The 14,411-nt window shown below is 39.9% G+C and overlaps 2 protein-coding genes across 3 annotated transcripts; both read right to left on the bottom strand.

Annotated features, from left to right (window-relative positions):
- Positions 1-6: 6 nt before the first annotated feature.
- LOC124270660 (protein TANC1-like) lies at positions 7-4,444 on the bottom strand. 2 transcript variants are annotated; one of them, XM_046705696.1, is made up of 2 exons: positions 3,713-4,444; positions 7-610 (listed from the first exon to the last, which is right to left on the bottom strand). In XM_046705696.1, exons 1-2 carry the CDS (start codon positions 4,326-4,328, stop codon positions 303-305), a joined length of 924 nt encoding a protein of 307 aa, XP_046561652.1. In that variant the 5' UTR covers positions 4,329-4,444; the 3' UTR covers positions 7-302. The 2 variants fall into 2 exon arrangements, with proteins under 2 accessions (XP_046561652.1, XP_046561653.1); XM_046705697.1 differs by lacking the exon at positions 7-610 and adding an exon at positions 1,684-2,155.
- Positions 4,445-5,283: 839 nt separating this feature from the next.
- Positions 5,284-9,961, bottom strand: LOC124270661. The gene is made up of 4 exons (XM_046705698.1): positions 9,814-9,961; positions 9,706-9,777; positions 7,634-7,687; positions 5,284-5,627 (listed from the first exon to the last, which is right to left on the bottom strand). The coding sequence occupies exons 1-4, from the start codon at positions 9,923-9,925 to the stop codon at positions 5,542-5,544; spliced, it is 324 nt and encodes a 107-aa protein (XP_046561654.1). The 5' UTR covers positions 9,926-9,961; the 3' UTR covers positions 5,284-5,541.
- Between the last annotated feature and the right edge of the window lie 4,450 nt (positions 9,962-14,411).

Consider the following 14,411-nt stretch of genomic DNA (forward strand, 5'->3'; position numbering starts at 1 on the left):
GATGAGGTGTTGAACAATAGACGCGTTACCACCTTCACAAGCATAATGTAACACACCGCCATCTTTATCATCAACCAGGGTGAGATCAGCTGCACTGGACACCAGTAAGTCAAAACGTCTTTTGACCATACAGAGCTGCCAGCATGACTGGGGTCTGACCATCACGCCCTCTCTTGTTAATATCACAAATTCTGATGAGGTGTTGAACAATAGACGCGTTACCACCTTGACAAGCATAATGTAACACTCCGCCATCTTCGTCATCAACCAGGGTGAGATCAGCTGCATTGGACACCAGTAAGTCAAAACGTCTTTTTGACCATACAGAGCTGCCAGCATGACTGGGGTCTGACCATGACGCCCTCTCTTGTTAATATCACAAACTCTGATGAGGTGTTGAACAATAGACGCGTTACCACCTTGACAAGCATAATGTAACACACCGCCATTTTTATCAACCAGGGTGAGATCAGCTGCATTGGACACCAGTAAGGCAAAACGTCTTTCTGACCATGCAGAGCCGCCAGCATGACTGGGGTCCGACCATCACGCCTTCTCTTGTTAATATCACAAACTGGGATAAGGTGTTGAACAATAGAGGTGTTACCACCTTGACAAGCATAATATAACACACTGTAATAACTATCATCAACCAGGGTGAGATCAGCTGCATTGGATACAGTAAGTTAAAAACGTCTTTTTGACCATACAGAGCTGCCAGCATGACTGGGGTCTGACCATCACGCCTTCTCTTGTTAATATCACAAATTCTGATGAGGTGTTAAACAATAGACGTGTTACCACCTAGACAAGCATAATGTAACACTCCGCCATCTTCGTCATCAACCAGGGTGAGATCAGCTGCATTGGACACCAGTAGGTCAAAACGTCTTTTTGACCACACAGAGCTGCCAGCTATGACTGGGGTCTGACCATCACGCTCTCTTGTTAATATCACAAATTCTGATGAGGTGTTGAACAATAGACGCGTTACCACCTTGACAAGCAGAATGTAACACCCCGCCATCTTCGTCATCAACCAGGGTGAGATCAGCTGCATTGGACACCAGTAAGTCAAAACGTCTTTTGACCATGCACAGCTGCCAGCATGACTGGGGTCCGACCATCACGTATTATCTTGTTAATGTCACATACTGGGATAAGGTGTTGAACAATAGACGTGTTACCACCTTGACAAGCATAATATAACACACCACCATCTTTATCATCAACCAGGGTGAGATCAGCTGCATTGGACACCAGTAAGTCAAAAACGTCTTTTGACCATACAGAGCTGCCAGCATGACTGGGGTCTGACCATCACGCGCCTCTTGTTAATATCACAAATTCCGATGAGGTGTTGAACAATAGACGCGTTACCACCTGCACAAGCAGAATGTAACACCCGCCATCTTCGTCATCAACCAGGGTTAGATCAGCTGCATTGGACACCAGTAAGTCAAAACGTCTTTTGACCATGCACAGCTGCCAGCATGACTGGGGTCTGACCATCACGCATTATCTTGTTAATATCACATACTGGGATAAGGTGTTGAACAATAGACGCGTTACCACCTTGACAAGCATAATGTAACACCCCGCCATCTTCGTCATCAACCAGGGTGAGATCAGCTGCATTGGACACCAGTAAGTCAAAACGTCTTTTGACCATACAGAGCTGCCAGCATGACTGGGGTCTGACCATCACGCCTTCTGTTGTTAATATCACAAATTCCGATGAGGTGTTGAACAATAGACGCGTTACCACCTTCACAAGCATAATGTAACACTCCACCATCTTCGTCATCAACCAGGGTGAGATCAGCTTCACTGGACACCAGTAAGTCAAAACGTCTTTTGACCATGCACAGCTGCCAGCATGACTGGGGTCTGACCATCACGCATTATCTTGTTAATATCACATACTGGGATAAGGTGTTGAACAATAGACGCGTTACCACCTTGACAAGCATAATGTAACACCCCGCCATCTTCGTCATCAACCAGGGTGAGATCAGCTGCATTGGACACCAGTAAGTCAAAACGTCTTTTTGACCATACAGAGCTGCCAGCATGACTGGGGTCTGACCATCACGCCTTCTGTTGTTAATATCACAAATTCCGATGAGGTGTTGAACAATAGACGCGTTACCACCTTCACAAGCATAATGTAACACTCCACCATCTTCGTCATCAACCAGGGTGAGATCAGCTTCACTGGACACCAGTAAGTCAAAACGTCCTTTTGACCACACACAGATGCGTGCATGACTGGGGTCCGACCATCACGCCCACTCTTGTTAATATCACAAACTCTGATGAGGTGTTGAACAATAGACGTGTTACCACCTTGACAAGCATAATATAACACACCACCATCTTTATCATCAACCAGGGTGAGATCAGCTGCATTGGACACCAGTAAGTCAAAACGTCTTTTTGACCATACAGAGCTGCCAGCATGACTGGGGTCTGACCATCACTCCTTCTCTTGTTAATATCACAAATTCTGATGAGGTGTTGAACAATAGACGCGTTACCACCTTCACAAGCATAATGTAACACTCCGCCATCTTCGTCGTCAACCAGGGTGAGATCAGCTGCACTGGACACCAGTAGGTCAAAACGTCTTTTGACCACACAGAGCTGCCACTATGACTGGGGTCTGACCATCACGCCTTCTCTTGTTAATATCACAAATTCTGATGAGGTGTTGAACAATAGACGCGTTACCACCTGCACAAGCAGAATGTAACACCCCGCCATCTTCGTCATCAACCAGGGTTAGATCAGCTGCATTGGACACCAGTAAGTCAAAACGTCTTTTTGACCATGCACAGCTGCCAGCATGACTGGGGTCCGACCATCACGTATTATCTTGTTAATGTCACATACTGGGATAAGGTGTTGAACAATAGACGCGTTACCACCTGCACAAGCAGAATGTAACACCCCGCCATCTTCGTCATCAACCAGGGTGAGATCAGCTGCATTGATTGGACACCAGTAAGTCAAAAACGTCTTTTGACCATACAGAGCTGCCAGCATGACTGGGGTCTGACCATCACGCCTTCTCTTGTTAATATCACAAATTCCGATGAGGTGTTGAAGAATAGACGCGTTACCACCTTGACAAGCATAATGTAACACTCCGCCATCTTCGTCATCATCCAGGGTGAGATCAGCTGCACTGGACACCAGTAAGTCAAAAACGTCTTTTTGACCACACACAGCTGTGTGCATGACTGGGGTCCGACCATCACGCCCTCTCTTGTTAATATCACAAACTCTGATGAGGTGTTGAACAATAGACGTGTTACCACCTTCACAAGCATAATGTAACACACTGTAATAACCATCATCAACCAGGGTGAGATCAGCTGCATTGGACACCAGTAAGTCAAAAACGTCTTTTGACCATACACAGCTGCGTGCATGACTGGGGTCCGACCATCACGCCCTCTCTTGTTAATATCACAAACTCTGATGAGGTGTTGAACAATAGACGTGTTACCACCTTGACAAGCATAATGTAACACACTGTAATAACCATCATCAACCAGGGTGAGATCAGCTGCACTGGACACCAGTAAGTCAAAAACGTCTTTTTGACCATGCATAGCTGCGTGCATGACTGGGGTCCGACCATCACGCCTTCTCTTGTTAATGTCACATACTGGGATGAGGTGTTGAACAATAGACGTGTTACCACCTTGACAAGCATAATGTAACACACCTTCATCTTCGTCATCAAGCAGGGTGAGATCAGCCTTATACGCCAATAATCTGGAAAATACACTCATGAAACCGGTCAAAGCAGCCGCCATGATGGGTGTCGTGCCGTTTTTGTTTCGGCTGTTCACAAGGATACGCTGTTCAGTGAAGCGCAGTGCAACATCCACTATCCCGATATTATTTCTTCTAGCTGCTACATGGAAAATGTTGTCCTTATCTTCATTAGTTTTTGTTATGTCCGCCCCTTTCTGCAGTAGAAACGTTACCATTTCAATGTGTTCCCTTTCTGCAGCATCAAGAAACAATTCGGAAACAGTGTTTTGAGGTATCCTGTCTTGAAACGCAGTGAACAATACCTCCATTACTGCCATGCTGCCACTCAATATTGAGGCATCAAGAGCTGCCTTGATTTCTCTCTCTGAGAAAATGTGATCTGTAAGCTGTATGACGGTCCTCACTACGTATTCACTCTTTGAGAGTACTGCCCAGTAGATGATATGTTTATCATCACAATCCGTAGAAGGAAAATCAGTTGTCTTAACCCATTGTTTAACATTCGGATCTTCAAGAACTCTCTTTAGCAAACGGTTCATTTTGTAGCAATGGATGGGAAATAGACCATCTGTATTCACCTCTTAAAACTGATTCTGCTATTCTTGCAGCTACTATATCATAGTAGTTTTCTGACACAAAGATGATGTTAGTGTAGGTGTCTCATTGCTGTGGCTGGTACTGGGTTCTGAATTCACCCTTTCATATAGGAACTGCATACTGCAGTTGGTGAGAACAAGAGCCGGATGGAGATCATAAACAGAGCATAGGCATGCATCAAGTATGGATGGGTGAGAAAATGCTGTTGTATCTCCTTCAAGAAAAAATGTCCCTCTTAGGCATTTGGTAGATTCGTAGATATCTGCCCTGGTGATTCCTGAGAGAATGGTTTCCACTGCTCTTAGGTTTGCCTCAAGACGCTGGTCATCAGATTTCTTCTCCAACTTTCTCAGATCGAGCTTTTCATTATACAGGACCATGAGGATGAGAGCCGCTGATTTCGTTCCTTTGGATCTCATGATCAAATCTATTTCTTGCCGCAAGTAGGTCAGAGGATTAAGGAAAAATTGAAGAGGATCACTCTGGTAGTCAAGCAATCTAACATACAGGGAACATGTCATAGGAAAGCCAAATAAGCTATCTTTGAGCTGCATATTTGGTCTAGGTCAACCTGTATGTCATGTCCCTTTACTCTTTGGTGCTTGCTAAATATTGCCTTCTTTTCGACCACAGAATATTGATAGAGAGGCGTTCTAGTCACATCAACAACAGTCTGTGGCTTGAAGAAAGAAAACTGTTGTCCTCCTAGCCGAGGTACTACTTCTTGAAAGTTGTATGATTTACTCGTAAACACAATGTATAGGTTTAAATGTTGTTTCACCTTTACTTGTGGAAGCATGTCATGATCTGGTCTAACACCTCCTAGTCCTAGTATGTGACCTTGCCCTGTCTTCATTTGCTGTCGTGTCATCTTTTCGTTTCAGACGACCGAGTCAAGTGTTTGATGAATTCGTCAAGGATGTGAGAGCCTTTCTAAAGTTTGAAATCTCTGTAGAAGAACCGGTTCCAAACAAATCATCAAAAACAATGAACAGTGGTTGTCCATCTTTGACGCAGACAGCAAGATCAAACTTGTCAATATTGTCAACAAATACCAATTGAAAGCCTTTCTTCTTGTACTTAGCACCCAGCATCAGAGCCATGCTTGTCTTTCCTCCTTCTCCTGAGGCGCCCGTGATAGTCACGTGTCCATGTTCAATCAGCTTTGACTCCAACCATTCTGAAACTGTCAGTCTTCACGAATACTTCCCGAGTTGATTCTAGTTTCCAGTCCGTGGCTTCTGGAACATGTATATATGATATTGTCAATAATTCGTTTCATACTGACTGCTGAAGGTGATTTGAGTACAGGGCTTATCGTTCTGTATACTCATACGGATAGATATTTTGGTGAAATATGCCATTGTCATGTAGCAGTATGTTTGTAAAAGGGATATTGTTAGATTTTAAAGCATTGTCATAGTAAACTATTTTAAATCATCATCATAGTAAACTAACATAAATTAAATTAATAAACTAAACCTTAATATTTAACATATATTTCCTTAAATACTTGTGTTCACTTCAAATCTTGCATAAATATTCTACTTCATGTAAGCTTGTTTCTGTAGATAGCTTGGGTAGTTCAGCTATTTAGTTTTTTTCAGTTCATGGTTATTGCCACTGGGCTTGTCACAAACTTGGCCTGTAATTTGGTTTCTGTTGTTCTCTGGTTTTGCATGATCTTTTCAAGCATGTGTTTACACTGGTCAGAACATTTGTTGACCACTCGGCACATCGCCGAGTTAACATGTTAACAGCACATTCTCTGCGCTGAATCATATGAGTTCATTTAATTGTTACTTTATCAATATGGAAACTTAGGTTATGCATGTTAAGCATTGTTGTTACATATGGTATTTTAGCTAGCATTGTATTGCGATATTGTTCTCAATCCAACGTGTATTTGACAGAGGCATAAGCCAAGTGTACTTTGTGTAATATACACAGAAAAAGATTACATAATTTATGTTGTTTGTATTCCATACATAGGAATGCAACTGTGGCTATACCACACTTGTACATCGTATATTCATTTGTGCAGCATAATCACCGCGTATCTGTGGAAACGTTGGAGTCAGCGTCCCTGAGACGAGGTAGGATAGTTATGATTTATGGCATGTGCATGATATATAAAGCGTGATATGTTTTATCTGACCGAAGGGATTAGTTAAAGCAGGTTGCAAACAAGGTTTGAACTGTGAAGAAAAATGTTAGTATTATTGTTATTTAGTGCCGTTATATACCCCTACCAATGATGTTTATTATTTCATCATGTATGTTTAGGGCAGATCCAGACTACCCTGCAGTACGCCATTGATCCCTTTGAAACCCTACAGGTGCTCCCTTCTTAGTTTGAGTACAGTTGGTATTGCCGTAACAATAAGTAAACAGAGGAACGTGTATTGAACCTTCACCTTTTTACCCTAAGTGAAAAGAGTGACCTGATATTTTCTCAGTAGGTGATGTAAAACTAATTTCAAACTTCATGACCACCAGCAGTTTTGCCATACACAATATAAGCAGTAGTATAACCCACCTGTCATGTTTGATATTAATTCCAAAGTATGAGCTCTATTCACACATATTGACCGACTACTAGTTGATATAAGCGAGATATCGGGGACCCAGACCAGATGTCAGTCTTGGAAAGTTTGATCAGCTGACACTGGCATTATATTTAATGCACGTGATTGATACCACACGTGCCTTAAATCGCTGAAGTATTTCCAATAAGCAAAGGGTCTTTGTGACAGAAGGTTCATAGATTACAACGTGTCAACCTCTATCACCACCTATCTCACCCTATCTCACCCTAATCGCAGGAGTGGTGGTTCTTTGTGGTCATCTGAGAATTCCAAACATTGGCAATGTATTTATGTTTGTTAGGAGTGTTGACAAGGCTTGTTTCCATTACATAATATTAGATGGCATCCATTGAACTTTGTAAATTTGCTGAAAGGAGTTTTATCGTCATGTATAACACAGTTACAACCAAATTAACAACTGACTGTCTTTTACATCGTGGCATTCTTTGGGAAGATTGAGGTTGGTGTTACAGATAGAAATCAAAATGCCATCTAAATTTACACATGTACATTTCTATAAGCAAATACATGAAAATAGTAAATAACCTCAACAAGAATCATTCAAACACTTAACATTCCCTCAGACTTATTGTAAATATTGAAACAACAGTCATATGTTATCCCTAACGTCACTGAGCCATACAGAATGATCTTCTCACCCGAAGACATGGTTCCACCTCCAGAGCCAATGGCGACGTTCACGTCTCCCAGCACTAGGAAAATAGAATATGGAGGTAACAAGCAGTGAGAGCAGCCATGCAGACGATATCCGTGCATTCACTCCTTCATGATAAGAAAATTGAAAGCATAGGTTTGATTAAACTGTAACAGATAAAACCAAAGCAAAACCTGAATAGAATTAAGCCACGGGATGTTGAATAATTCGCGATTCCTATAGGAGAAGAAGAAGAAAATTATTTTATTTAAGTGTCACATGCTGTGGTACAAAATTTATAATACATTAAAAACAGCACCAGGCCAATTGGCCTACGAGACACTACATTACTTGAATATATATATAAAATAAAATAGTTAAAACATTATTTACGTACGTTCATACAGTCTGATACATACATATACATACGTACGCGCGCACGAACACGTACACACATACCCACCACCCCCACCCCCACAAGCACACACCCACATCTCCCCCACCCTCCCACACACAACACAGACACGCACGCCTGCGCGCGCACACACATACATACAATAGTAGAGTGATACTGAGTATAATTGCCCCCAACCCCACCCACCACACACAAACACCTACATGCGTGCATGCATCCATCCATCCATCAAACATACTGCATACATACTTACATACTGCTCTAAGGAGGTAACGTATTCCCATTAATCATATTTTAAATCGGAATAAAAGTTGCTAACTGTCAGAAAGTGGATTTCATCTTCGATTACGTTAGAATCACACATTTTACAAATCCTTTCGTCCAAATTGGTCGTGAGAATGAGAATCTCCCAGTCTCTATTTCAAGAGATAAAGTACCTGTATATAAGTACTATACGTACTATTATATGATAAATATTTGCGTTGTGTTTATAGTAATACATGCATTCTGTTTGGCTGAACTGGTGACGTATTTTGTTTTCAGCTCTTAATGATTGTAAACAATGAAGCCAAGCCTATCAAAGTGGGCAACCTACACCACGAGGTATTGTCGGACAACGCCATTTAAGGCCTCAATTCCTTTTCTGTTTAGTGCAGTGGACATGTTAACGACATTGATACATATTGTGGCGTCAGGAACTCAAACTTCTAATAAACCTTGTCAGTCTTGGTTTTAGGAAGAGTCAAATACGTATTTCAATGAATAGATAGCTTTTTATTCATTTTTAATTTCAGGATAATTATAATAATAATTTCTGCACTGCTATAAACTATAAAAAATACAAATAGGAAATACCAAAGAAATATGTTATGATGCCTAACTATTTACAAGCTTTTAAAACTTATACATTTTGCAATTAAAATACAGGAATAATATGTAAATCTTCGTGATGGCCATCACAATATTCTCAAACAACTTAAAGGAATGAAATACCATACTTGTGGGGCGTGCAGGCTCGTGCGCATGTCTTAACCGTTCGTCCCTTTACACAAATTACATGTCTGTGGGTTGTTTTCTTCCGGTCTACCCGTTTTCAGGAAACCAGTGCTTGAATTTGTCCATCTCATTTGAAAGAGGCGTCTTTTTCCTGACATATTTGTTCCGGTTCATTACAGTCTGACTGTTATAGTGCTTCTCATCTCTTAACACGATTGGCAGTTTCTGTGAACCCAGTTTTGATGCTACTCTCCGGTGGCTACTGACTTTGTGGGCATGTCAAGTTATGTGTATACATTACACAACCTTCTGATACACGCCACGCCACAGTATGCATTCCTTTGCCTAGTAAGCTTATCAGTCTTTGAGTTTCCTGCTTTCTTTATATTATATAATTGTTTCTATGTTGTTTCCGTTGTTTAATTTCACTACAAGGATTGATAATGTAAGTTTTGGTTCTTTAAGGTATGAATAGAAACACTGATATGCAACCTTTAATAAGAACCCACCACGAGGATTCATGATAGTTTGTACATTGTATTTCTTTCATTTCATATCATACTTTAATTACCGAAACCAAACACGCATTTATGCTATATTTTAGACAGAAAAAACCCAACTAAATAATAAAACAACACCCATAATAAAAAAAACAACTACTGCACCTGTAGTTGACACTGATGCATTTGTTGCCTGTTGTTGTGGATGTTGTTGTCGCCTCGAGGACACGTCCAGGTGTTGGACGTCATCGTCTTCCATCCGATGTACCTGGTCAACATCAGATCCAGTCTGCGTCTGGATGAGACTACAAATAGGTTCTGCAGTTTGTTGTTCCCTTTGAAGGGTCTTGGAGTCTATGTGACTCTTGCCTAGCATTTGCCCCATGCTGGCTTTCTTGTAAGCTGGTACTGAGACTGATCTGAAAAATGAACAGTTTTAAGGAAAAAGACACAATAATTGTTACTACGCATTGTGATACACCAACCTTTCAACTAATATAATTTATGCGTACAAACTGGCTTCACCGAAGTGCTTGAAATGTCGAGTATTAGTTTTACAACTTACGTTATGTGTGTAATTTGAGTAGTCTGAAAATAACGTGTCCAGTTGTGATCCAAGGTAATAAGAATTTTCAGTTTAATAAGGGTTTTCATTGTAAGCATCAGTAACTGGTAAAACACAAATATTGCCAAGGGACTTTATCTCTTCTGACTATAGTTCATCACAAGTTTAAAATGCAAACAAAACAATGACACAGGTAGACTTTTCAAACACTTTACGCCCTCGTCACTAATTCTGCAGCAATTTCCTGTGATAATCGATATCAATTAAATTTAGCCCAACATACAATAAAAGAGTGTCAATCTTGACCTTGTATATGTCTTCTGAGGCTCTGTCGTATGATTTTGTCGAAATGTCATGGACTCACTTTGCATAAACCAAGTTTCAGTTGTGGGACGTCGAAAGTACAGTTAACCCTGCAGTCGTGCGTAGCCAATTAAAGTCATTTTTAACAAAACACAGGCAACTCGCAGTGTGATTATATTTGTATTTACATAAACAAGGTATGGATACACTGATTAAACTAAGAACTAAGTTATTTTCAACGCAAACAACAACTTGATACAGAAAATAGAAACGACCAAACTCTTTCCTTGTCCACAAGAAATCTCTGCTCAGTATGTATTTGTTTGAAGCCGCATTCAGCAGTATTTCAGCTTGCGACGTGGTCTATAAACAAGAGACCGATCCAGTCTGTCAATCAAAACTGGCGGATGCGTCAGTTTTGGCCAATCAGCAGGCCGGGATTTGTCAGACGTATTTCCGGGATCAAACGATGCCTCAGAAGCGATGTGCTTCGAATTGTGCCTCACGCTCGCTATATCTACTACATATTGCTGTGATTTGCTGTGTACATTAAACACAGCCATTACGACCAAGACAAAAGATTTGAGGCGGACCAAGGAGTGTGATAGGAGTGTGAGAGTGTAAATGTCGGCACCATCGTCTGCTAGAAGGTGAGAATTTGCATGAATTTCCACACTTTCGCACATGTGCAAAATCATTACCAATAGATGACAACAAATAGCGGTTTAAGATTTTGCAAGTCTTGTAAACAATGTAAACAAATCTGACAGCGATCTGATTTTGGTTAGGGTCGACCGAAATAGCAAAACTTGGTACATTAGAGAGCAATGTGGTTGATATTGTTGCCTAAATTTGTCACACATTTTAGGATGTTTTAAAGTTTCAAAAGCACAATCTGAAGGCCTTGTACATTTTAGGAGTAATGACATAACTGTCATTTTAATCAATTCACTGGAAATGATGGCAAAGCATGTTTAAAGAATCTTGCGTCCTTTAGTAAACGTGGAAAGGTAATAAAATAAATAATAATAATCTACTCAATTATAAATAATTACTTAATTGTCTTGCATGTGATTTTAAGGCAGAACTAGGCAAACAAATACTATATCATGGCAAAAGAATCACTTTGTACTAACTAACTTGTTGGCTCCTGCTTTAAGACATCTTTGGTGATTACTAGTATCATAACTCATAATAAACTTATTTCAACATCCAGAGAATTTGAAAAAACCAAAGGCTTATTCGGTCTTGGAACATAATAACTTAAAAATTCTCAGTTGACTTTTCATCTAACTAAAATATATTTTAACCAGATTTGATGTAATACTTCTTAGAAATCATCAGCATTTGCGGTGGTTACCAATATTTGAAGACTGAGCCAAAGTAGTGTTTATTAAGATGTTGGTTAAGGACAAATTGTCCAAGGTTTGTTGATGGTTATTTGGAAAATGAGCTTCATATTAAATTGCACACTGGTTTGCAGGTGGTGAAAGCTTCAGGACATTTTCATGTGTGTGTTCCTAAACTTTTGTTATGACTTTTACCAAATTTTGAAACAACTTCAATATATTTTGATGACACTAGTAAATATCTGGGAAAAGGAAATAGATCAAAATAAGTGTTATGTCCTTTAGGGACATTGTCACAGATCTAATAAAACAAAGATTATCATTGCTTAAGAAGCAATAATGTCAATGAGTAATTTTATAGACAAAAAGCTTTGAACATAGGATATATTCTTTGTACCTAACTTACCATAGTAGTTAGCAGTTAAATATCTCTCGAGAAAAAAGCAGTATATATGTAATTTGTGTAACATTCTATTTCAATCCTAGTTAATTGTTTGGATAACTGCATGTGGATCATCTGTTCAAAGATTTTGCATCACAGGTTTCCTATTTCTGGAAGATGGGTCAGTTACAGGTGCAGACTGTATCCTGGATTTTCTTTGTGTTCTGGTGCTGTGACATACCTGTACATAAATGCTGGCAGTTCATGAAGTCCAGTACTGTGGAAGTTTGTACATTAGGATTCCACAACAAAGTACACATAGAAAAATAAATTGTAATGGATGATTAAAAAATGGATTTTCTTATATTCAGAGTCATTTTAGGATGGTGTATAGATTTTTCATCAAGCATGCAATATGTCAAGTAAAATATATTAAAAATAATGTACGTATAACTTTCCTCTTTAAATATCATTCACAAAGGACGGATACCAAAGTACCACAAGCAGAATTCATCAACAACGTTCTCAATCACGTACGTTTCGCCGGCGGTGACGCCATTGTGATAAGTCAGTGGTTGTCACCCCCACCCCTAACGTCAAAAATGAAGTTGGCGGGGCTTATCAGCAGGGACTGGATCGGTCTATTAAGTCTGGACCAGACAATCCAGTGATTGTCACCACCCGATACGATGACAGAGCATGTGTTTATGAACCACTTTCAAAAGTGATGATACCAGGTGTTCGAGAAAAAAAGTTAGGGTATACTTCCCCACCGGTTGCACTCGCCATAAACATTCGAAATCCTGCCTGAGCATAGAGGATTAGAGTTAGTTTCTTTACATTTTGTAAGACGTTTATTTGAAATAAAAGTAAATAGTTTTCCTTGATAGGTAAACAACAAATTCTGAATGGTATTGCATTGATCCCAGCTCATAGTAACAATCTGTGGGTTGTTTGGCTGGGACCGTATCGATTACTCTTCTCTTTGAATCAGCATATTGGACTGTAGAGGACCGCCTAAGCACACTGTGGGTACTTTTCATTTCCGGGTCGCTCTGTACAGCAGACAGATTGTGTAGTGACGACTGAAGTGGGTCAAAAAGTAACATAACAGAACAGTAAATCGATAACCAGGAGCCTGGCATGTCTCGGTTGACAAACAGTGCTTGAACATGTGACTAATGATGTTGTCAAACGGAAACACCTCATATACCCATATCGTTCCCGTTCTCTTATTAGACATCTCAACTTCGGTCTCTGTTCAGTAACTTTGTGCTCCTGTTTGAGGAGGTTTATTATAGAAACATTATCCTGAATTTTCAGCTCTGTGTATGAGTCATGTTAACCTGTATTTATAATAAAGTAAAACTTGGACAACCACAAAATGTTGTCGATAAAGATAATCAAATATATTACTGAAAGTTTCCTCTATAAGTAAAACTGCCTTGGATATATATTGTGTTGAAATAGCCACAGACAACAATGCAACATGTTTGATGAACACAGGCCTGTTGTCAGGTTACACATTATGCCAACAAAAACACGTTGGCAATAATCAGTCACTCACTCATCAAAATGAGATCATCTTAACAAAGGTGACAGGTTAAAAAATCACGAAAACTAAATAATGCAAAAAGTGCTGCAACGCCTCTCTAACCTTTCAATGATCAACATGTAATTAGTTCAGTTTTGTCCTATCATGTCTTGTTAATACTTCAACTTTGGTTGAGAGTAAAGGGCAAAGGTGTATGTAGCAGAACAAACTCCCCTGTACATGGCTTTAACGGTTCCATGCTAGTTTTCCCCAGAGAAAACAGTTCATGAGACAAATTTCACTGATAAATTTTGACAGTATATGGGAATAGTGCGTATTTTGTGTGCACCCGACGTTTGTAAATATGGGTCTTATTAAGCATAACTAAGTAGTTGGAGCAAAAGCAAACCGAGTTGCGATAGTGTACGCACTACAACGAGGTGCTGTGGTTATTTGTCGAAGGACAATTTATTTATCATTGGACTTTGTCCTAGTAATCTACACTGTTCGTGCACGTAGCAAATGAAGGTCAGAGTGACCAGAATAACGGACTCCTTTAAGTTAAAACTTACGTATTTCATTGTTAATTTAAACATTGTGTGACAAAATAATTTGAAATAATCACTGATCGTCACATCGGTAAGCAGTGGACATATACAAAGACCACACAAACTATCCATGGCGATGTATGTAGAATGTCCACTTTATTTGTACCAGAGAAACTGTTGACATGTGAAC

This window comes from Haliotis rubra, unplaced genomic scaffold (assembly GCF_003918875.1).
Source record: "Haliotis rubra isolate DU_JTF1 unplaced genomic scaffold, ASM391887v1 Scf1534, whole genome shotgun sequence".
In the NCBI taxonomy this organism is placed as follows: domain Eukaryota; kingdom Metazoa; phylum Mollusca; class Gastropoda; order Lepetellida; family Haliotidae; genus Haliotis; species Haliotis rubra.